Source organism: Polypterus senegalus, chromosome 1 (assembly GCF_016835505.1).
Source record: "Polypterus senegalus isolate Bchr_013 chromosome 1, ASM1683550v1, whole genome shotgun sequence".
NCBI lineage: Eukaryota > Metazoa > Chordata > Cladistia > Polypteriformes > Polypteridae > Polypterus > Polypterus senegalus.
In genome coordinates this window covers 187,718,096-187,743,784 of record NC_053154.1, presented here as the reverse complement: position 1 = coordinate 187,743,784, position 25,689 = coordinate 187,718,096, and the positions used below count along the sequence as shown (strand labels likewise).

General features: G+C 40.2%; 1 protein-coding gene across 1 annotated transcript in view; it reads right to left on the bottom strand.

The window, feature by feature from the left end:
- The window catches only part of LOC120536223 (probable cation-transporting ATPase 13A4), a 90,874-nt gene that overhangs the window by 7,065 nt on the left and 58,120 nt on the right, over positions 1-25,689 (bottom strand). Inside the window, exons 2-24 of the mRNA XM_039764558.1 lie at positions 12,736-12,909; positions 12,518-12,649; positions 10,921-10,991; positions 10,748-10,828; positions 10,605-10,674; positions 9,791-9,925; positions 9,631-9,703; positions 9,416-9,547; positions 9,175-9,345; positions 8,905-9,062; positions 8,081-8,269; positions 7,937-7,998; positions 5,727-5,877; positions 5,534-5,617; positions 4,220-4,376; positions 4,012-4,129; positions 3,805-3,929; positions 3,580-3,740; positions 3,396-3,497; positions 3,237-3,316; positions 2,917-2,959; positions 2,624-2,733; positions 2,427-2,523 (exon numbers count right to left, since the gene is read on the bottom strand). Of these exons, the coding sequence (XP_039620492.1) occupies positions 2,427-2,523; positions 2,624-2,733; positions 2,917-2,959; positions 3,237-3,316; positions 3,396-3,497; positions 3,580-3,740; positions 3,805-3,929; positions 4,012-4,129; positions 4,220-4,376; positions 5,534-5,617; positions 5,727-5,877; positions 7,937-7,998; positions 8,081-8,269; positions 8,905-9,062; positions 9,175-9,345; positions 9,416-9,547; positions 9,631-9,703; positions 9,791-9,925; positions 10,605-10,674; positions 10,748-10,828; positions 10,921-10,991; positions 12,518-12,649; positions 12,736-12,909 (2,676 nt within the window). The remainder of the gene's footprint in view (positions 1-2,426; positions 2,524-2,623; positions 2,734-2,916; positions 2,960-3,236; positions 3,317-3,395; positions 3,498-3,579; positions 3,741-3,804; positions 3,930-4,011; positions 4,130-4,219; positions 4,377-5,533; positions 5,618-5,726; positions 5,878-7,936; positions 7,999-8,080; positions 8,270-8,904; positions 9,063-9,174; positions 9,346-9,415; positions 9,548-9,630; positions 9,704-9,790; positions 9,926-10,604; positions 10,675-10,747; positions 10,829-10,920; positions 10,992-12,517; positions 12,650-12,735; positions 12,910-25,689) is intronic.

Here is a 25,689-nt window from a genome sequence, read left to right as displayed (position 1 = left end):
GGATGATATTTTTGTTTCTGTTTTGAATTCAAATGCAGTTTAAAACCATTTTTTTTTTCAGAAATTAAAACAGCTTGAGTTTACAATATTCATGTCCATCTCTATTATTTGATTCTGTCGCCCACTAAAACCCTTTTAAATTAAAAAAAAAACATTTGTGATTTGGAGCAAATTTACGTGTGCGATTACATACGATTAATCAAGATTAATTCTTACACAGCCTCTAATTAATTGGATTAATTTTTTTAATCGAATCCCACCCCTAATATATATATGTAGATATATATATATATATATATATGTAGATTTGTATATATATGTGTATATACAGTATATATGTAGATATGTATATGTGTATATATACGTGGGTATATATATGTGTATATATATTGTGGACGCTGGCCCGGACACAGACAGATGGACATCTTATGTTCACCCAACACACGTTTATTTATACTATTTTCACAGTTCAGTGCACTCACAAACCCCAGTGCCTCCAGCACCGATTCCCCCAATGTCCAGGCCACACAGTTCCAGTGCCTTTCTCCTGGCCGCTCTAGTCCTCCCTCTAGCTCCGTCCTCTTCTACCCGACTTCTGCCGATGACTGGAGGGAGGCGGCCCCTTAAATAGGAACCCGGATGTGCTCCAGCTGCTTCCTGGCATTCCTCTGTAGCCACGCCCTAGTGTGGCGGAAGTGCCGGCTGCGCACCCGGAAGCCGTCCGGGTGTCCCCTATCGTCTTCCCGGGATATTCAGGCACTGGGGTGCCGCCTGCCATGGCCGCGGGTCCCTACAGGGCTGGGCTTCCAAGCCCTTCACCCGAGGCCCCCAACATAACCAGGACGGACGCCCTCGCGGTCTGGAGGAGGCACAAGCCCTCCTCCGTCCTCTTGGGCGTCCCGGCCGGGCTCCAGCCTGTATATATATATATTTATATGTATATGTATATATATGTATATGTATATATATATATATATATATATGTATGTGTGTATATATATGTTTATATATGTGTGTGTGTGTGTCTGTGTGTATATATATGCCAGCAACACTCATGATAATGACAAAACAATGTACATGTTACGTTATTATTAAAATGTTTCCTTTTCTTTTTACTTCTCTGCTGCCAAGCGCGGGTATTTTGTATATATATATATATATATATATATATATATATATAGATAGATAGATAGATAGATAGATAGATATGACAACAACACTCATATCAATGACAAAACAATTACATTAACAATCATCTTACGTTATTTTTAAAATGTTTCCTTTTCTTTTTCATAACTTCTTTAACACACTACTTCTCCGCTGCAAAGCGCGGGTATTCTGCTAGTAAGTAATACATAAAGTTAAGTAATTAAAACACTAAATACACTAAAAATAATTTTACACCACCAAGTGTAAAACCCCACAGAGTGGAGGCAACTAGGAAAAATAAAGAGGAGCCACTGGTAGCACAAGGAAGTCATGGAAAGAAGGTAAGGCTTGGCAAAAAAAAAGACTGCATCAGAGGGGACATCACTGGGCAATAGCAACAAAAGCAGAAAGAGGTCAACTTGAAGAAGACATTACAAATGATGATGGAAAAAATCCCGTGCCATTGGCAGGAAAGGAGCAAGTTTAAGACATACATGATGACACAATAAGGAACAGTGGAGGTCATCTCTATATATATAAATTCCAACTTCTGTCCATCTTTCTGTCTGTCTTTCCGCTTTTCACGAGAGAACTACGTAACGGATTTAGATCTGTTTTTTTTCTATAATTCGTTTGAACATTCTGGTTGATTTTGCAATTTCTCTCATTGAGCTATGTATCATAGTTCGTTTGCAGGAGCGATATATTCATGCTAATCTGAAACAGAGGCTGCGGGCCAAGGAGAGGGGGAAGCATGACGTCAGGAGTGGGGAGCCACAGGGCCTTCCTCACTATCCTATTTCACTACTGTGTGGGTGGAGCCGCGGGGCATGGCTAGTAAAAGATAAAATGAGAGAGAGGTCTTATGTGATGGTACATTGAATTAAAAGGAAAGAAAGAAGTTCTCAGGAGATGACGTGGGATATCAGGAAACAGGCTGCGTGGTGTTGCTATATAAGACAAGGAGATAATAGGAAAGGGAGTAAGAGAAAAATGAGGTAAGGGGATAGGTGGCAGGAGAAGATGACTCCGAAGGAAGTAACGTCAGTGAGGAAGGGAAGTAATGCAGTAGGAAATGGCAATAAAGCGAAGAGGTGAGGTGACAGAGATGTCAATAGGGAAGAAAAGGACCTAAAAATATAAAATCTTGGGTTCACAGAAGAAATTAGGTGGAGATCACATTGGAAAGATAAACCATTTCAAGAGATGGTCATTATAGGAAGCAAGTTGTAACACATAACTGTACAATGATGGGATGATCATACATAGACACACACCCAATAGAGAAGCAGCACCCCCAAGTACTGGATCATGCTGTACAGCGCCATGTACTTGAATACACAGAAAGAAGTGACCAGGGCAGCACGGCCCTCCCTGCAAGAGAAGAAGAAAACAGTGAATGTTGTCACCAATACATCATGGGGTAGATTTAGTCAAAGTAATATGGTTTCCACCCTCCTCACCCTTCACCTACCGGATAAGCAGTGGAACACATTCAATATTGGGGATGTTTGAAGTAAATGGGGAGGCCACAGATGCCTCTTGTTCTGATAGTGAAATGCCTGCATGTGCCATCTTCAGAGCCTGCAAGAGTAGTTCACTGGTCTATTATATCCTGCCACTTTTGCTAGAAGAACTCACCAAAATCAGATGTCTGGAAAACTCAGCAGGCACAAAATGCTGAAAGATGTTGCAACCTGACCGTTACTAATGACCAAGCCAAACCTGGTTGAAAAGAGGATCTGTCATGCCATATTACACACTTACTCCACAGTCATTGGCTCCATCTCCACACATTCCCACCACATACCTGCAGGAAGATAAAGCAGCAGTCAGCTGGACAGGCACTGCTCTAGGATGGACACATGTTTTGACAGGAAGATAGGGGTGCTTTTCTCAGTGAATACCCCTGCATATACTGTAGCCAGACAGATCCTCTTTTTATGGTCACTATTAAGATGCTACTTTGTGTTGCTCTCCTACATTCCTGTTTGAGACTGGCAGTTTTGTGAGTGCACCCTTGTAATTCCGATATTGCACATAAATTTACAATGCACTATGTTATATTTTGGAAGCTTTTATCTTACTCAAGCTTTTGGAACTCCTCTACAAGACTCGCCTTCTGTCCAGGGGCCATGCGGGCAAAGATTGTACCATTAAGCAGCAACTGAAACATACAAAAAGGAAAAAGAAAAATAGCAAACTATCTCTATTGTTCATGTTGCAGAATCTGAAGATTAACATACCTTGGGCACCAGGTGGTAAAAATGTTGCAGCAGCACCTCATAGCTTTTCCCTGTCATGGCAAAATGGTAATCAGTTATAGGCTCCATAATGATGTGGCTTTCCTGGAACAGAATATATTACAGGGAAATGTCAGGGGACAATGTGGCACTGGTAATGGCTAGTCTATACTGGAAGGCCACTCACAATGGCTCCATAGTTCTGTCTGGGCTCCTCCACCAAACTCCAGGACACACAGGCTTGTGTTGATGCTGTAGCAGGAGAAGCTTCCACCAGGATGACCTTACTAGATCTGGGCACCATACCAGAATTTTTGGCAACGGTCACAGCTGTTTGAAGGTTATCACCTAACAGGGAGTAGAAAGTGAGAAGAGGAATGGCATTCTGCAGGAAAACAAATGGTACACGTACCTGTAACCATGACTGAGCGAATGCGAGCATTCCTTAGTTCTCGCAGTACTGGCTCAGTTTCGACTTTCAGACGATTCTCCAGGATTAGAAGTCCTAGGAAGGTGAGGTTCATTTCGGCTGACTCTCTATGGAGACAACCAGGTCAAGCAGTGTCTGATATTAACTGATTAATTTGAATAATCAGCAGAGACCTCACCTATTCCCTACCTGGAGATTTTGCGGAGGCTGATGTCCCCAGTTGAACCAAGTGATCTGTATGCCAAAGCAATAACTCGGAAACCCTGTTGAGTATAGGCAGCAAGGTGGGAAGAAAAGGACAAGGGGACTGGGAGAAGGAAAGCCACGTTTAAGGTACTGGCTCAAGAGAAAAATCCTTAAAAGTGCTGCTCTTTTCTGAATACTCAACTGACTGTACCTGTCTCTGGTTGGCACAGACTGGCAACCTTCTCTGGTGCACCTTTCATGTACAGGATCAGCTCATCACTGTCCAGCACATGGGTCACCACAGACATCCGCTGCAGGCTGGATGAAAATGGAAACTGCTGGAGAACTAGAATGCCATCCACCGGTGCCTGCAATGAAAAGGTATATTGGACAGTGACTCTGTAGCCCTGTTCATTAATATCAGGAGTATCATTACAGTATGAGATCCTGTGCGTTAGACAGACAAGAAAAGCACACACTTTCAACTGAAACACTAAATGATAAAAGATAAAAGCCCTATAAATACTAATCAGAGGATACTACAAAGCACTAAACGATAGAAAAATGGATGCTGCTTAACAGGTTCACAAGAGAAAATGACAGAATGTACAAAAGTGTGCACCAAGAAGAGCAGGGGCTAGAAATATGCACTCAGGCTTTCAGGAACATGAGAACACTGTACAGTAAAACATGAGAAATAAACATGCTAGCAGGGTTTGTAGAAAACAGTATACTGACCTGCATTAGCACAAACACTCAATAATCCAGCATAAATTGACATGATCACATGAAACACTGGGACAGTAAAACACAAATCATTATTTAACTGGAAACTGACAGGAAAATGGACAAGCAGCGACAATATGGCAGTGTATACTGTACACTGATCACCATATACATTTGGATGCTGGACACTGCCAAATAAAAGTAATATAGAACAAAACATGTTTTCAAAGAGAAACTGTAGAATTGCACACAGGCCCATAAGCACAATACAAAAGTAAATGATGACACTCAATACAGATGGTAGGGCACTGACCAGAAGTTTCACGATAACGGCAGTAAACACAAGGTAGCTGGACACTGTTCAACAGACAAAGCCATGTCAAGTCTGTTTTATTGCCATTCCACCATATTGTCTTTCTGTTATATTCTGCTGCAATCCCTTTATCTCAGACCTTTCTTGTGTCCCTTCTCCCAGCCCATTTTAAATTCCTGAATTCCCGTTGTTACTCTAATTTCTGGATCAGGCTCCTCTCTGTTCAACTGCATGGTTCCAGTCTCGCATCACTTTGCCTCAGACTTATTTGGTATTTAATTCTGACTGGAAGGATTCTGCAGGAGACTTAATTTACACTTGCACTCTCTAATATCACTTTCTCAAACAAGAGATCAATACCAAATGAGACATGGTAAAGAGTTGCAGTAATCAGTCTTATGCAACTCCCAAATTTTAGAAAGCTGGCAGAACCAGAAATTACATGCTCCAATGCAATCACTTTCTTTCTCTCTATCTCTGTCTCACCCTTACGCTTGGACCTGGCTTCACTAGAAGACTGAGAGGATCTCTCTGCGTGCTTTGAAATTTTTCCGTGTTTTCATCCAGAACCTGGGCAAGAAATACAGAAGATCAATAAAGATCATTGGTATACAGTACTCATAAAATTCCTTTACTGTTTTTGTACCCCCCAACCCAACAGATTGGCAACAAACCTTACCCAGCCTGTGGCTTCAAACATTTTGATGTCAAGTGGGTCTCCCTGAATGGTACCATCAATTGTAATAAGTGAATGGCAGGTTGCCATGGCAGCATAGCTGGGACCCCAAGAAAGGAAAGCATCCGATTGGAATTCCAACAATGGGGCAAAGCTGAGAACAAAGACAGACACACGTCAGGAAGACTGAGGCCAAAAGACAATGCTGTTCACTCACAACTGTACAGTCCTGTTGGTAGGGCCAGCTGAAAAAGAATCCACTCCAATGTAGCTAAAGAGCCAATAGGAGGCGGTACTGGGAACATGATTAACCATACTTTAAAAGTAATTACTTTATAGGGACAAAAAGTAAACAGAGTTAGAGGCCTTTATGGAACCCTGTGTGACATTACAGAAGGCAGGTATCATGGGAACAATGAAGGGTGTCTAGCATGTTTTTCTAAATAGGATTTGGAGCTCATGGATGAAGGTGAACCTGGGGCCTTATAGTGGAGCGTAAAATGAATGATATCGAGCATATAAGCTGATAAATGTTGTGTATGTCTTCAGGGCCATCTTAACAGCATTATAGGCCCCCGTGCAAAGCAGTGCACTGGGGCACCTGCCTACACAACCACTCAGCAAGTCACAACTTACATAGATTAGCATGGGGCCCCTATGCTCACGGGGGCCCTGGGCAACTGTCCAGCATGCCCATGCATTAAGACAGCCTTGTATGTCTTTATTTGTAATGCTAATGTTAAGAGTCAAGAAGCTGGACAAGTTTTCTACTCCCTGAGTCTTATTAATAAGGAAAGAGCAATCTGGGCCAGTTTTATGGCTTAGTTCTTTCCTTTCTTGCTTGTTTGTTTGACACTACAGAGCATGCTAGACTGGTGAGGTTGAGCTGGCATGAGCTGTTTCATTACTGAATTTTACACCTACACTGTAAATAGCGGAACTGGGAAGGCGGGTGTACATGAGCTATTTCATTGGTGAATTGACTCAAGAACTGTTCAGGTGTATGTGTCAGAAACTGCTGAAAGACAATGAAAAGGGAGACCTGTGAAGACATGCTTTCTCTCTGCTATATTGCTATGAAGAGAAGACAACCTCTATCTGTCTCTTGCCATTCCTCCAGGAAGAGAAGTCAACTCTGTTTCAGTAGCCATATTGAGCCAAGTAGGCTCCCTGGGCCTATGCATATAATGAGCTGACCAGAAGACAAACCTCTCTCTCTCGACAATCCTTCATGAAGAGAACTCAACTGTGTTTCAGCAGCCTTATCAAGACAGGCAGGCTGCCTGGGCCTGTGCAGACAATGAACAGACCAGGAAGAATCAAATGTAACTATAAGCTATTGTGCAACCTCAAACTACATATTCAGCATTACCAGGTTTTATTTGTTTGTAACCAACTATTTGTTGCCTGAGGGAATAGGAAGAAAGATAAAGGGTGGGGTTTCAGACATTTTATTAAGGTCTACACAATAAAGGGTATTAAAGGGGAATATAGGATCACCTAGGACCCTGTCAAGACAAAACAGACATTCAGTAGGAAGCCTGGACTGATGCCCTCAGGACTTACAGAGTGTATTCCTGACTGTGAAAGCAACCCTGGAATGAAGTTTAAAGTCCAATAATCAGTTGATCCTGGATTCAAGTGGTGAACTATTGGCAGTTGACAGGTATGTAAGTGTGGGCTGAATTTAGTGAGAGAGCAGGAGGTTAGCGGGAGAGTGGTTGGTGCTTGAATCATTAGATTTTAGACACCACACCACATGATAGACAATGACTTGAACATGCAAAGTGAGGTCCCACTTCAGAGCCAGGGCTTGTTTTGGCTTTTGCTATAATACTTTTAAGGTTTTTTTGTTGATTATCCCCTTCATATGTTTTGATAAAAAAACAATAATTCTGGAAGATGGTATCTTTGTTTGGGGTCAGACAGAGTTGCCACCTTTCACAGATGTCATAAGGATATTTAAGAGCTTAAAGAGACAGTCCATTTGGGGAGCTTACTAAATGCAATGCAGACTCACGTCTTGAGGATGGGGGTAACTGGCTGAAGTATCATTATTGAGGTCTAGAGTTGATACCCACAGCCCCTAGTTACATGGTTGTACTTTGTGTACAAGAACAACATCACTTTCCTGCAAGGCTCTTGGCCCCTAAACAAATTCATATTCGGAACACAGTATAGGTGACTCTGGCTACTCCAAATCCCTTTCTTACCCAAGATCCCTTGCCTCACTTATTGCCCAGAGGTCCAGTCCATCCTCAGTCAGAGTCCCTGTCTGAATGTGAAAAACTGAATCAGTCAATATAAAAAGAAACATTCCACCTTTGAGTGTGTGGATATGCATTTAAAATACTCACCTTGTCAAAACACACTAGGTTCAACTGACCACAGACATTTATCCTCTGGGGACTTATGCAGAACACACCACGCTTTTTCAGACGCCCCTGGGCATAGATGATGCCAACAGTCATGGCAGCAGGAAGGGCAGGGGGAACTGCAATGGTGATTACATCCAAGGCCTTCTTTACAATGTCTCCTGCATATGCCTTAAATGCGGAGACATACTGCTGAGTTCTTTTATTTTCATTGTCAACTCTCCTAACTCACATAGGAAATTGGAGGAACACACACTCACTCAGTAAAGCTCACTCTCCTATTAATTTTGCGGCACCCTCAAACTACCCTACAACGCTTACCTACATGCACGAATTCTCATGTAGCTAAACATACCTGTTAAACTGAATCATTAAGACTCAATCTTACTTAAAAATTCACACTCAATTTAATCCTAATATCACTTAAAATCCTAACTGGCATATTCACTCATTTTCTATCTTCCTCTCTCACTACTCTGGTACAAACACTTTCTGATACTTTTACCCACATATCAACATGCTCACAATATTGACCTTGTTACCCTCAGTTCTGTTAGTAATTGAGAGTCAGCATGACATTAACAGACCCTGTGCCAACCTCTACAGGATAGCATTGCCATATTTACTCCCCCTTGTACTCTCTAACACACATCCACTCTCAATGAAGACTCCATCAGTTACTAACTCTTGCACAATTTAAGTCACTCACATGCTTCATTACTCTCACTGTCCCTCACCTTCTCACCTTGTTAACTCTCTCTAGCTGACCCTCTTTCTGAACACCTTCACACCCATCATGTGTGTACCTTATTGATGGTCCAGATGATTACTGAGTAGATCATTCCAATCATTGCGACTGCGATGAGGCACATTAAGAAGCGGGTAGCATCTCTGTATAACTTGAAATCAGTGGGCTTGGGGTAAAGGATGGAACGGACCAGTTCTCCCTTTGCTGTTGTGAACCCTGAAAGATGAGCAGTGCTCAATCAAACCAATGTCCTAACATGTTTTGTCCTCAGCAACTATTGACTAGAAGCTTGTAGTTTGGGAAGCCAAATGTTTGTGGCCCTACTGACCTGTTCGCAGCACCACTGCTTGGACAGCAGTGCCACCAGCTGCCTTGATCTGGATGACTTGAGTTCCACAGTACAGCACGTGACGCTTGTAATCTTCAGGACTGCTGGTCTTCCATGGGCCTGATGCACTCTCCTGAGGAAGAGCTGACTTAGTCACTGGGATGCTTTCACCTGTAAGAAAAGTATCCTATTGAGTAAGCCATGTCAGCCAGTTCAAAGTCTTTCCTGTCAAGATCCTTACCAGTCAACATGCTCTCATTAATAATGCAACTGCCTGACAGCAGTATGGCGTCACAAGAGAGAATCTGTTTATTTCCAGTAATCTGGAAGACATCGCCTGGAACCATCTGGCTTGATGGGATTTCCTCCCAACCTGTCAAGACACACAGAAATGAGTCATCTAAAGAACAATGTCAGGACCTTCAGCCAGAAGCAGTAGGAAACAAGAAAAGCAACCTGTGCCCATGCGGGAGACTTTGACATTCATGTTGTTGTGCTCTGCCACCAGCTTATGTAGTTTCACAGATTGCTGAAGGATAAAGAAGCAAACAACAGGGGTTTAATAGGGTGGAGGCCGGTGCACTTGAGCAATAAGAGTGCAAAACAGTACCCTGACCTGCCGAACATCATAGACAGAAAGGCTGACAGAGATGACTGTCATGATGATGATGGCAATGGCATACTCATTGTAGCCTTCTGAAAACCACAGGCAGACACTGAACACTTGGAAGACGTAGAAGGGATTCAGGATCTGATGAACAGACAATAGTGAAGGCTGCAGTGAGGAGTCCAGGAGCCATTGACAAACACATATGTACTCACACACACCTCCTACAGGCAAAACAGAGGCACATACTGTATACATACAAAAAGTGCACACACACATATACTTGTATACGTCTACACATAGACAGCCAAACTTTATACATCCACCCATAAATATGTACATTCCTGAAGATATGTCCAGGCTCATATTACACTCACAATTATGCACACAGGCAAATACAGATGCATAAGTGGGCATAATCAGATGTATCAATTCACTTATGCACACAAATGCACACTTTCACAGACACAAACTAAAGTGCACTTGTTTACAGATTTGCACAATCACACATAAGACAGATGTACAGACATAGCCACTTTTATAAGTACATAATTATGTACACATACACACATGAACACATATGCATATTCTCATACTTACTAAATAAAGAATTTGTACTCACCCACATGCTAAAACGTGCATGCACAGAAGTCCACACTCCCACATCTACTCAAGCAAAAAATCTCAAACATGTAAATGTGAATAATTCGACCTAGCACTGTTCTTACAAGCAAGGAACAAATGAGGACACAACTACATACCACCTATACACACTCGACTCACTCTTTCTACACTTTCACAAGTGCATGGATGCTTCACTTACCTCTTTAAACAGCAGCTTCCAGATGGGAGAGATCTGAATCTCGATGCTGTTGGGTCCCACAATAAGTCTCCTACAAGATGAAGTTTGTAATGAGTGTGTGTGTTTCAAAAAGGAACTTAATTGAACCAGGGTCCCCCAACTACCTGACATTCTCCTCTTCTTCACAAAGCCCCTTCCCGTATTTCCAGTGGATGTCTTTGCAGGACAGGCTATCATCCAGACCCCTGAGGGATGTAGCATTAATGTAAGGATTAGAGAGATTTGGTACTTTTTAGTTAGTAGTTACTGTTGGTGAGTTGAAATTTGAGATACACACCCTAGTCTGACAAACATGCGTTCCATACGATCCCAGGCATAGCGTAACTTCTGAGCCTCAATATAACGCACCTGAAAGTCAAAGATAAGTCAGAATCCAGAACCAAGCAGGACCACATATACTGTATGTATGTTCAGTATACCTACAGGCACATACTGAAAAATTAACTAAATCAGTAAACATGCATAAATATTTGGGAACACAAGCTTTTAGATCTACAGGTATACACACACATGCAAGCTTATGCGGTTATTTGCCTTTACATACTCTGCAATAGCAGAATGTACCATTGTGATATAAAATCACAACCAAATTAGATAGATAGATAGATAGATAGATAGATAGATAGATAGATAGATAGATAGATAGATAGATAGATAGATAGATAGATAGATAGATAGATAGATACTTTATTAATCCCAAGGGGAAATTCACAATAATATCAAATAATCCAAAAAGTTTAAAAAAGCTATTATTATAACAATTAAACAAACGAAAGATGGATCACATGGCAGAACACAAATGAGAAAGGAATATAAAGTTGACATAAACTCTGCCACTCTGAGCTTTCCAGAGTATGAAGCAACTTCTTTGTATGTAATGGAATAGCAATAAAGCCCCCTCCATATGTCATTCATCATCTTCCACCTGCCAATGTGTCCTGGAGCCAAACTTGCCTCCCATCTCCAGACACAGGTATGATTTGACAGGAGACAGCTTGAATCCCCCAACCGGGGTCAATGGGAAGTGTTTCTTAGTGAAACCTCATGCCCACTCCAAGTGAAATGACCGTAAAGGAGTCATATTCCCAAGGTAGCTTTTTAGCAATCATTCCCTGAAATGGACAACTGTGTGTACCAGTGTTTAGGCGGTTGAAAAGTACCCTTCTGTTAGCCCTCCTCAACTACAGACCCAGTTCTGGCACCTTTTAGGCCGAAGTCCTAGTTGCACATTGCCTGACATTACAAGTTTCTCTTTCCTTCAGAGCAGATGATCAGTCATCCTTGGAATCTGTTGGATCACCCACCCTCTATCATTCCAGGAATAAAGCATATCTCCTTGTAGCTTAACACTCTCTTTCTTGTACTGTTATTCCTGTCTATTGTACTTGCACAGCATTTTACACAATGAAGTCTACTGTGCCCCCTACCTGGGATATGTACTGTACGCAGCATACAAACAAACCTCTAACAATATAACATGACCAAATGAGTCCAAAATATATAAAAAGTGTTTTTTTATTAACTAAGCATATGGAAGAATTGGGTGGAACTATACTGTGTGTTATCATCCTTCCAAACTTGGTACAAGCTGGGATTCAGAGAGCCCTCAGATGGCACCTTTCCTAATCTGGAGAACATAGAGAATCCTCTCCATGAGCATCACACAGAGCTCCAGTAGCTCCTCTTCATCAAAACTGGCTTTTGGATGGGTTCTCTGGTCACCAATGTGAATTCTCTTGTGCCCCATCCTACACCAAGTTAACACACTCATCCATATACACACATACAAATTCATAAACATGCACCAGCACACATGTGTTTGCAAACGCCAAAATGTGTGCACTCTTGCAGCCTAATGACTGACAATCTCTTACCTTCAGCTCTGGATGCATGGTGACTTTATAGAGAACAGAACCCTGGTCCTGAAATAAAGGCCTCTCTCTGTCACTTCCAGGACTGAGGTACACCCACCGAACCACTTTGCGGGTGTAACTCTTAAAGTCATCCTGGAAAGAAGAGCAAAGTTGGTGAGGTTAAAGTTAAGGCAGCAGATTGCTGGATCTCTATGTCCAAGTAGTCATTACTCACTTACCGTTGTTCTAAGCAGCACAACGTCAGCCTCCTCCAAGCTGCAGGGGGTGCAGTTGGCCCACACATTCCATTCTGGCTTCCAATAAAAGAGCAGGTAGAGAAAACCACAGGTGAAGATACCACCCACAATGCACAGGGCCTGCCGACATCGTTGGCTTTTGTATGCAAACATTTGCTAAGGTAAGAGAATAAGAGAAAAAACAGAGACAATAAAACCCCTAGAATCAAATCCATTTTGACTGCCTAAAAATGAATCTTATAGGCGATACATGAATTGACTGATACCATTCCATCTCACCTACATCCCATATGCTAAAGTGACCCCCCTATGTTTCCCTGGACTGTGCCATGCCCACAAGGCATATCCCCTGACTTTCATTTTTGTTAGTCCATTCCTGACAATACAGGCTACATGCCACAGAGGAATTATACTAGACTGACAGTGACTGCCACTTGGTGGTGTTCCAAACACTTGAATTCCCATCTTATATGTGTGTGTAACCAATATGAGTCACATTTTCTTTAGCTCAGTGTGAAGATTTATAATAAAGAGGATTCAGTACTCACATAAGAGTCCTTAAATCAACAAAATACGTTAGGTCCCATTCATCCTGTTTTCGCAATCTGAATTCTGTCAACTGGGCAGCACAGTGATATATTACTCCTTTTCTTTGTTCTCAATATTTTATGCTGCTCAGCTTTTGTTGTTGACGCTTATAGTGTAAAAGTATTCTTAGACAACAGCCCTTAAGTCTAGTAGGTATTAAATGGAGGAAAAACGCCACTGCTATGGTAAACAGGGGGAAGTCACCAACCACCTTAATAAAAGAATAAGTGTCTGTGTTTCTGCCTGTGTGTCTGTCTGGTTGCTATGCTTTTGTCATTCCAAAAGATGGCACATCACAGACAATTGTAGCAATAAAATGCATTGTATTTGTCATCACAAGCATTAACACTGCTTTACAAATCCCATACCAAATGACATATAACAGACACTGCATGGTGCACTGCAAAACTTAACGCTGAGGTCTATGTTGATTACTTACATATCAACTGATCTTAGATGGGTAGCACAGCTTAGCTAGTGCTAAATACAAACTTTATTCTATTGATCTATACAACACACTCAACACATTCAATGTACAAGAACATAATAAGTGTAAAGTGCATAGTTTAACAGATATTAAGTCAATGTGCCTCTAATAACCTTAATGAGACACAGGATTAGTTAATACAGTCCTATGAGATGACCAGAATACCTTCAAGGTGATAAAAGGTCACATTTTAAAAACAAAGAGCAGTGAAAGAACTCCTAGGATAAGGTAATGAAACAGACCGAGAGAGGCAATGTAAGGACAAGTTACTATCCTGAAAAATCTTTTAGGTATTATTAATTTAGGAATTGTTCAGGCTGTCTCTCCACAGTCAGATGTTGCCAAAGGGAATTCATGGGGGGTTCTTTTAAAGTAAAGAGCTTCAGAGATCTCAGAATGAGACTTAGGAACAATATGGTCTACTTAACAAATCAAAGTTTCCCACAAAACACAGTCAATGTGCAAGGGTGATAGGAATGGAGCCACTACTGAGTAAAATGACTTGTGATGGTGCCTTACAGATCTGCCAAAGATCTGAGAGGACAGAGCACACTTGTAGAGGAAAGTGTTGAAGTTTGATGATGCCAAAAAATATTTTTTTTTATTCAGTGGAATATGATGTGCATGTGATAAATCAGTCATCTCCCAACTAGCTATATCCCTACAGCAAAACATCATCAATTTTAGGAGTACTTTACACCTTCTGAAATAGGACGGTCTAGGAAAATTAAAAATATTTTCATCACCATATTTGGGATGTGGGAGATAAACTATAGTACCCAGGCAAAGACATACTGTAAGAGCTAGGGTACATTAAAAACTCTAAATTTACCCCAGAGGAGCAAGTGTAACTGCTTGTGCCCTGAGATGGGATGGCATTCTGTTCAAGTTCCACCTTGCTCAAACTGCTGTGAAAATATGCATAGGCTCCCTCCCATTCTGCTCCCCTGAACTGAGTAAACTGGTTAGAAAAGAAAAGAAATGAAATGCCCCTAAGACATTAAGATCTGAATCCAACAAAAAAATGTGACAAGACTTGAGAACAACAGTCCACTGATAAACTTTCAGACAACATGAATGTGTTAAGAAGAACTGGCAGTAAGTGTACCATCCCATTGTACAAAGTTAACTGACATTTATCCAAAACGATTCATGGCTGACCTTACTTCAGAAGGAGTCTTACGCTAAATATAACTAATGTTATAAGCAATCTATCCATCCATTTTCTAAATTCACTTCATCCTGAGGGCTGCATGGTGACAGAGTGGCAGCACTGCTGCTTTGCAACAGGAAGACCAGCATTCACGTCATAGGTCCTCTTTGTGTGCAGTTTGCATTTTTTCCCCCTGTATGCATGGGTTTCTTTTCACTGTTCAAAGAATTTGTGAATTGGCAATGCTAAATTAGCCTGGGTGTGTGTGTTTGCTCTGTGATGGACGAGCGCCCTGGCCAGGGTTTGTTCCTGCCTTGCACACTATGCTACCTAGGATAGGATTAAGAGGGTTAGAAAATGACCTGGCATGACTTTATCCAGAGCATGTAAGCCAGGCATGTCAAACACTCGGCCCCTGGGCCGCATGCGGCCTGCAACAGAAATCTGTGCGGCCCACATGACAGATCCTAGTTAGCACTGAACTTGTACAAAATGATTACTGTCGCTTGTGATCGAATCATGTCTGCCTTCTGACAAAAGCGCGTTTTCCCATGGCATTACGGTACCGGAAATGTCATCTGCTAGTATAGCCACGAGCCTTGACCAAAGTTAATAAGCCGCAACATCACAACTGAAGTGCTAGGCTGCAGCAGGGACGGCCTTAGGCATGTGCAAACTGTGCCGCCACGTCAATATATATTGAATATAATACAGAAAGAGAAAATAACGACACAGCTGAGGGCAATGTGGCTGATAAACATTGTGTTTCTTGTTAATTATTACGCTGTCTTTACTAATGTCGCTAGAGACAGAGCAATAAGCTATATGTAGTATTATAACGTTCTACCATAATGAGAATATCATGGGCCGCCACTTGGTTTTCAAGTTACGGACACGCACATATAGAAGTGTGTCATGAGCACGAAGCGGCTATGCAGTGTCCGCAATGGACGTGGCCATCCGCCATGCATAAGATACCATAATGACATTGGCGGGCAAAGTGGCCACCGATTCTTTCTCTGCCCAGGGCCACCATGAGCCTAGAGCCGCCCCTGCTAGGCTACACTACTGGCTGGGCTGCTGAAACTGGCCACTGGGCAGAACTAACCATCACGAGTAGTAACAGCTTGCATATTTTCACATTTTGTTGCTCTAGTTTTATGTAATTTTGTGCTAGTATTGTAATGAACAGTTAGTGCAGACTACAGCTGAAGATCTGAAGTGCATGTGAGAAGTTGGTGAGTTGTTTATTAACATATTTTTATGATTCTGAGTTTGTACAATTAGTGTAGGCCAGGTGGCTTTTTGCATATCGGCCTATTTTACAATATAAACTTTGAAGTAAACTTAGTAAAGTAAAATTAGATTTTTGGAGGATTTGTTTTCCAACTTGAATTACTGAGCAATGAATTCAGTAAGCGTTTTCGTGATTTCAGTTCACACGAACAGGACTTGTTCTCTTACAATGTTGAGAATGTGCCTGAGAATATCCAAATGGAATTGATTGAACTGCAGTCAGATTCTATTCTGAAGGAAAAATACAACGAAGTTGGTGTGCCAGGCTTGTATGCTTACCTGCCACCCTCATATGTGCAGATCCGTAAGTTGGCATCAAGAGTGCTGTCTATGTTTGGAAGCACTTACCGTACCTTTGTGAGCAATTGTTTTCGTTAATGAAAGCTACCAAAACCCCACATCGCTCAAGACTTACTGTCAAGCACCTTTCATCCCTCATAAAAGTTGCAGCTGCACAAGATTTCAAGCCTGATATTGACGAATTGGTTACTAACAAGAGATGCCAAGTGTCGGGACAAAAGAAATAGATCTCACACTGTAAGACTCCTATATAAGCAATGAATATACAGTAATATAATGAATATAATATAATAATATAAGGACCTAGCTAAGAGGCTAAGACTCTAATTGTATGCTGTTGTACGGAGAGTGTATGGAAATAAATTGCTTTTCTTTAAACTTTAAGTGTTACATTTTTTAAAGTTTTCAGTATTGGAAAGAAAGCTACAGTAACTTTGTATAATAGTATTTGTTACAGTGCAGCCCGCTGATGCACATATGGCAGTCGAAGCGGCCCACCAATGGTAGTGAGTTTGACATGCCTGATGTAAGCAATTAAGGTTTTTATTCTTTAATTGGGTGTCAAGCATGAAAGTTGATCTGTCTCCAACCATCTGTCGAGTTTCATTTAAATCTCTCTCTGTAGAATTACAGATTATGTTTTTAGACCTGACAATTAAACAAAATAGATGGTAGGCTTCAGAGATATCTAATCTGAAATTAGGAAGCGCTGCCTGCTCTTTTCCGAGCTTCTGTCTCATATCCCAGAATGTGTGGCTTTGTAGATTCATTGGCAGTTTTAAGCTGGCCCAGTTTGGGTTTAAAAGGTCCCTGTGGTGGACTGGTGTCTCACACAGGATTGATTGCTGTGTGGTGTACGATCCTGCCAAGATAGGTGACAGCTTCCTATGCCCCTGAATAACTAGGCTTAGAATATTATAAAAATGTTGCTATGGTTTTTAAGATATCTGTGTTATTATTTTTCATTTAAATTCCTGTTAGCATGTCTCTCCTCTGAGCATTTTGGACATTTTATTAGGATTTTTTTTGTTTTAGTCTGGTGAGGCAGTATGCTTTTGCTTTAGTCTTTTAGTTATTGTCTGTTTTTACATGCATTTTTATTACTCTTTATTTTAATTTTTTTTTTTGTATGGTATGTATGTACACTTGTAGAGGAAAGTTTTGAAGTTTGATGATGCCAAAAAAGATTTTTTTTTATTCAGTGGAATATGATGTGCATGTGATAAATCAGTCATCTTCCAACTAGCTATATCCCTACAGCAAAACATATGGTATGTATGTACTGCTGCTGGATTATGTGAATTTCCCCTTGGGATTAATAAAGTATCTATCTATCTATCTATCTATCTATCTATCTATCTATCTATCTATCTATCTATCTATCTATCTATCTATCTATCTATCTATCTATCTATCCTTGTTACACCCAATGCAAATCTTAACATCTTTAACTCTGCCACCTCCAGCTCTGTCTCCTGCTTTCTGGTCAGTGCCACCGTCTCCAACCCATATAACATAATTGGACTCACTCCTGTCCTGTAGACCTTCACTTTCACTTTTACTGATACCTGTCTGTCACAAATCACTCCTGACACTGTTCTCCACCCACTTCACCCAGACTACACTCTCTTTTTCAACTCTCTTCCACAATCCCAATTACTCTGTACTGTTGATGCCAACTATAAAAGATGCTTACTGCTCACTACTACCAAAAACTTCAGCTTGGACAGACTACAACTCAGTAATTCTGCTTCCAATTTACAATCATAGTCTGAAGAGTGAGTAGCAGGTAAGAAGACAGGTGCACTACTGGACTAAAGAGGTAATGAAAACCTTCAGAAATGTTTTGATCCTCTAAAGGACATGCTTACAGATTTCTGTTTGGGACTGGATAAGTAAGCAACAGTCTTCAAAAAATGTGAGGGTGACTGTGTGTCTACAAAAATAACCCATTCATTTCTTAATTACTAACTGTGGATCACCTTGAGATTCATAATTCATTTGAAGACTTACATTTCAGATCAGTGACATGGAAATGTAGAAGAAATTTAAGAACAGTCTTTGGAAGGTAATTAGAGTGACTGAAAATCAATACTGAAATAAGCTGGGAACTGAATATATGAGTACTATCTAAATAATTTGTAGCAAGTGTAGAAATGTAATAGATTACATTTACTCTTTTAATATTTTCTATGTCCCTATTGATCGCATGAACACCATCTTTTCCACTTGAATGCATGTGGTCCCACCAAAGTTATATTTCTTTGTTTCTGTGGATAAGGCAGATTTTTGGGTAATTCAGTTTACATCCAATAATCCAATTTGGATGTAACTTTGATTTCAGGGCATAATTTAAAACCTGTGATGACCAGTTAGTTGGTGTTTTCAACGACATCTTTAAAATCACTGTGGGAACCAATGACTTAAAAAAATCAATAATTTTCCTTGTCTCTCTATTATAAAAAAAAATCCTGGAAAGGAAAAGCAGGGCAACGAGACGTGATCTTCTCTGAAGTTCTCGAAAGACGCTTAAAAGACCAGCGAGACGCAAACAATATCAAATAAGAGCTCGGCCAGCAAAACACTCAGTCGTGTAAAGGCACGTAGCACACACAGATCCTGTGCTCTCAGCACATATAAAGTCTATAAGGACAATATGTTATAGATGAAACGTCAACGACTAAGCAAAGAAGAAAGAGCAGCGTGGGGAAAAGAGACCCAAAAGTGATGGAGAGAAAAAAGGCAGATAAGAGATTATGAAAGCATTGGAATTCAAAAGGCTCAAATAAACAATAGCGCAATACACATGCAGAGAAAGGTAAAGAATATGAAAGCAGTAAAATTCAAAAGTATTGTAGTGTCCCAGCCAGGTTGAAGCCTTTTTTGTTTTAAGGTCTAATTGAGTGAGGGCAGAGTACAACATGGAAGACTGATAGTGGGGTATTGATTGATGCGGTAAGGGAGGGAGCGAGACCTGGGGGGTGAGGGGTTGGAGAGGGTGCTAGAAAGTTTTGTTTGGGGTTACGAAGTCAGCGATTGTTCAAGTAAAACTTTTGTGACACTTTATTACATCAGTTGCTACAGTATCAAAAAAAAGATTGTAAACATTGCATTAGCACAAACAAAAGGAAATTAATCATCAGGACCAGGTGTAATTGAAAAAAATAGCAGGACAAAGAGAGGTCAGAAATAAAAGGCAAAGAGCAGAAAACAAAGTCTTTTCCCCTTTGCATCATTCAATGCACAAAACGTAGATTTACACAATAATGGACTATACGCTATGAGAATCTGTGGTCCCGCAACAGTTAAAGCAACAACAAGTTCAATTTCAAAGACAACACAATTCGGTCAGGTGTATATTTATGATCACAGAGAAGTGATGCAAATTTTAACAGGCGACAAGAAAGGTAATGTATATATTCCGCGAATAACATTAGACATCAAAGGAGATTGTGATATGCCATTCGTATTAAAATGTTTACAGTTTCCCTTGAGAATAGCTTTTGCTATGACAATTAACAAAACACAAGGACAAACATTAGAAAAAGCCAGATTATTTATTAGAGAAACAATATTCTCTCACGGGCAGTTATATGTTGTATTGTCACAATGTGTCACCAAAAACTGAATCAAAATTCAATGTGATCTTGAAGAAAAGGTAATTCCAAATATTGTTTTCAATGAAGCTTTAAAGTAAAAGTTTAAATAATGAAATTGAAACAATTCTAAAGAAAAAAAAAGCTTTTAAAATTTAATATCCGATTACCTGTGAGAGACACTTTAACTTGCTCCCAGCTCTTAAAACAATGACAAGCGACAAGCAAAACACCCAACTCGCATCAGATGATCCGATCACTTCTCCTTGCACGCGTTCAGCCACCCTAACCCCCCCTCCCCTTCATGCGAGAAGCGTTATACGTCCTGCGAGAAAGTATTGTTTTTACAAAAGTTTTTAAAGTAAAAGTGAAAATAATGCTTATGTAACAATTCCCATGAAAATAACAATAAATTGTATATCCGGTAAATCAAACACGGGGGTGGGCAAGCGAAGCGAGCAGGGGGAAGAGCCACCTAGTTTCAAAAAAGCTCAGTGACTACAGACTGGTGACATTCACTCCCGTTTAAATGAAATGTGTCAACAGACTGGTGCTGGGTCACATTAAATGTTGCATTACAGATAATCTGAATCACCTACAGTTTGAATATTAATGCTACTGCTTCACAAATAGTGCCATGTTCTTAAAATATGGAACACCAGGGGCCTCATGTATAAACGGTGCATACGCACAGAAATGTTGCGTAAGAACGTTTCCATGTTCAAATCGTGATGTATAAAACCTACACTTGGCGTAAAGCCATACACATTTCCACAGTACCTCATAACCTGTCGTACGCAAGTTCTCCGCTTGGTTTTGAAGACTCGCAGCACCCAGCGTCAAAGTAATGTTACTGTTCCTGTGTGGTTTATCTTTTCTTTCTTTTTCAGATCCACATTACTGACAAGGCTTTATAAATACACTGAAATTAACCGCATATTGTTTATTAATTTAAGGCAGGAGTTCCCAAAGTGGTCGTTTTCGACCCCCTGGGGTCAATTTGAACTTTCTAGGGGTCGATAGTTTCAAGAAAAAAATTTGGTGGTCGACGAAAGCAAAAATAGACCCCCTTACTACTGCTATTTGTTTTTTTACTTCCAAATATCTATGATTCCAATAGGTACCTAATTAAGAAGTAAAATAATTAAAAAAAACACTTTTTTGATAAAAACACATTATATACCAAACTTGCGAACGAAAAGGTAAAATGTGTCATTAAAAGAGTCACACGTAAGAATGCATGAATATACATGTAGCACAAACATGTCTGTGCATTGTCTTATCGAACGTATCAAAGCAAGTGCGGACATGAAAAGCTGGTGCATCTTACTCACGGTGGGATGAGATGATGGATATTTGATATTAGCAGAATCTATCAGACTTGTACGGTCATGCTTTCATAATACGCTATAAATTGGTTTGTTTGATGTGACATGTACTTATTTGTGATTTGAACTTTGAATATAATAATTTATTGAGGATCAGCACTACGAAAAAGAAAATTAGAGGACACAGTTTATTTATTCAAGTTTGAACAAAAATCTTTTGTTTCAAGTAAGTATGTACTTTATTGTTTTTTTTTTTATCACGTGGGCTGTCGAAATTGCCTGTTAATAAAAGTTTTTATTTCTTCAGATAATAATATGACTGAACCAAAAAAGAAATGCAGACAATACAGCTTGGACTATTTGTACTTATTTTGAATTTACATATTTATTTCATAAATGTCAAAAATGTAAAAAAAACTCTGCTCGTATTTTTTTGCTTTAATTTTTGCTAGTGCAGTTTTCAGTATTAAATGTTGCACAAGATAATGCCATATTCCATAGTCCTTTTATCTTTTTCAATCATTAATTACAAGTTATTAAAATAAAAAGTTTGATATCTAGTGAAATATTTAATATCGAGCACTGTACAAATGTATTAATTTGAGTAAGTAAAGTAAATGATGGGCGGCACGGTGGCGCAGTGGTAGCGCTGCTGCCTCGCAGTTAGGAGACCTGGGTCCTCCCTGCGTGGAGATTGCATGTTCTCCCCATGTCTGCGTTGGTTTCCTCCCACAGCCCAAAAACATGCAGGTTAGGTGGACTGGCGATTCTAAATTGGCCCTAGTGTGTGCTTGGTGTTTGCATGTGTCCTGCGGTGGGTTGGCACCCTGCCCAGGATTGGTTCCTGCCTTGTGTTGGCTGGGATTGGCTCCAGCAGACCCCCATGACCCAGTGTTTGGATTCAGTGGGTTGGAAAATGGATGGAAAGTAAATGACTAGGAGGTCAACTGTTTTAAAAGTTTTTGGTAAAGGGGTCTGCAGCCAAAATAAGTTTGAGAACTCTTGGTTTAAGGCATCTAATTGTAATTAACCTGTAGCAATATAATGGTCCACAGAATGGTCAAACTACTCTAAATACCAATAGTGTTCTTACTCTCACTGCACCTTCTTCTTGTTCTTTCAGCTGCTTCCGTTAGGGGTTGTCACAGCGGATCATCTTTTTTCATATTACTCTCACTGCACCACTCGCAGTAGCTAATCAGAAAGAGAATTATCAGTATACAGCATTAAGCACACGCTGCCTCAGCCATGCTTCCATTTTTGAACTGCTTCTTACACGGCAAACGCTTCAAAACCTTTCCTGTATGGACCTCATGGTTAAGAAACAGTTTCATTCCAAGAGCTCTAAGCACACTTTATCAGTCCATCAACTGCTCCTTGTAGAACTGTTTGTACTTATAAGTACAATTACCTTACTGTAAACTTGCGATACAGTTATAATATTGCACAATCTGAGCAACTTTATAAAGCGCATATTTACATATGATGACGATATCATTTTTAAGATGAAATGCAGCAAAATATGTTTATTATATTATACAGATAAAACTTTAACTTTATTTAAATAATCTATATTGTTAATAGGACACGGTGTCGCTACACTAGCAAGGATCTGGAGCTCCGTTCACGGATTGTTCCTGCCTCGCACTGTATGCTTCCCTGGGACTGGTGTGAAGGATAGAATAATTAAACATGTACTACGAAGATATGTCAATGTTCCTTAAAAGTTTTGAAGAATCTGCGTTATAAGCTTACAGATCGCTTAACATCTGTTACAGAGCTGATTGCGTGGCGATTGGGTATTTGGAGAATGAAAAGGAAGGACAGGAATTGGAGGTTAGTACGTTTGAAAGAGACAGTACTGCTGCACTAAATTATTTTATCGAAGGTTGCGCACAATCACTGTGCCACTGTGTTCCCATGTTTAAACACATGCTTTAACTCCTATCATTATGAAAATGATATCATGAATACATCTCAGTATTTCAGTTATTTAGAGAGCTGTAATATCATGAATGTAATGGATTCTGTGTCCTGTCAAAGGTAGAGAAAGTTGGTTTAAGAAGCATGTAGTGATTCACACACATAGAGCACATAGAATAACACATATAAAACAAAGCATTTAACGTGCTACTTTAGTTACAATGGGATTTGAGAAACTAGTAAATTAAACGGTTTTAAGATTAAGTTATGATGTTCTACTTTAATGACAAAATAAACTACGTGATTAAAGTGGACATTTCGAGATTGAAGTTGACATTTCATGCTTTTTCCCCACTGTGTGCCTATTTTTTTTTCTCTGTACCCTAATAAGCTTTCATATGACACTCAGACGGTGGGCTACGACTCGCCTTTTCACGGCGACTTTGAGATGCGACTTCGCACTGTGCGACTTTGTGAACTTGAGCTTTCGAGTTTCTTTCGTGTCACTGGATCACCTTCCTTTTCTTGTTTATACCACTGTTTAAATCAACAAATAGTAAGTTTTTCCTTGCTTCCACTTGGTATTCGCTGAAATTGTTCTATTTTTCCTTGTGGTTTTGCCATTGTCATTTCTCAGAACGCTGAGCTTAAGGGCTATTAATATTGATTTACATATTCAAAGAGGCGTAGTGCGTTATTTTTCACGCTGATCGGGATTTTTGTAGTGGAGGAATGTGGAAGTTTGCATACGCACAGATTCCTGCATCTGGATTTTTCTGTATGTACGCACATTCCCACTTTTGTGCTTACTTCATATTATAGTGCGAGTTCTACGCACGGCGTTATACATGAGGCCCCAGGTACACCTAAATAACTAAAACTGCGATACCAGAGTAGTATTGAATGACTACAGCTCAGCATTTAACACTGTTGTAACACCAACCCAGACCTGTAACTTAGTGTCGCCCTCCACTCTTAAAAATACCGGTACTTTAATAAAATTTTATGGTTCTTTACTGGGTTGTGTGGTTCCTCACAGAGCTACTGCTTGACAAAGCACCATTCCATTCTGGGATCAGGATCTTTGTATAAGAAGTTGGTTCAGTGTGCTTTGAAAAAAACCCTAATATGTAGAAAACAATTAAAATCTTTAATGTATGGTACGTTGCCTAGCTGGTGTTATTGTATGTAATGAGAGACCTTTTCAAACCATGACCCATTGGCATTTTACAAATCTGTTACCATCTTTTCATTGTTATTTACTGTATGGAGCAACATGGAGAACATACCACATGCACTTCAGAACAGGTCATCCACAGGAAGACCCATGTTCATGCCCAGCCAGTACTTGGATGGGAGACCATCTAGGAAAAGCTTGGGTTGCTGCTGGAAGAGGTGTTGGTGAGGCCAGCAGGGCACACTTACTCTGTGGTCTTTTTGTGGATCCCAGTGCCCCAGTGCAGTGACAGAGACATTGTGCTGTAAATATGGTGCTGTCCTTTGGATGAGATGTAAAACTGACGTCCTGACTCTCTGAGGTGTTTAAAAATCCCTCAGCATCTTTCAAAAAAGAGTAGGGTTTATCCCTATGTCCTGCTCAAATTACCTGTCACAGCCTCATCCATTCTGGATTCCTTATCATTCCCTGAATCTAAATGGCTATCTTTCTCACCTCTTCACCACCTAATAGCTAATGTATGGTGAGCGTACTGGTGCAAAAATGGCTGCCATTGCATCATTCAAGTGGGTGCTATGTATTTGTGGTGGTTGAAGTGATTCCTCTCTGTCTAAATGACAATAGTGCTACTTAAATGGAATTAGCTATTATTATTTTTTATTAATAGACTCAAGAGAGAACAGTGTGGATTGAATTCTTAGGCAGACACTTGAGGGAGTCACATAAATTTGTCAGTCCTGACTGCATATGCTAATATTCATGAACCCTTTGGTATTTTGTGGAAGATGCTTCAAGAGTGTGGAAATATAGGGTCACTATGCTCATGGTGACATGCAACAGGATTGTTTCACTCCATGTTTTGTTATATCTTTTGTTACATTTTTATGTTTTTCATTTATATTTGTCCACTTTTTCCTATTCTTTTCTGATAGTTAAACGTGTTGCTATAAATTAAACAAATTTAGAATATTTACTCTTATTGTAATCATTTGGATTTACTTTCATCTGACCTGGTGTCTTCACGCTTCTCCTCCTAATCAGCCTGCACATATTACCTACAGTACCTGTTCCAGTGGATCTCACCTGAA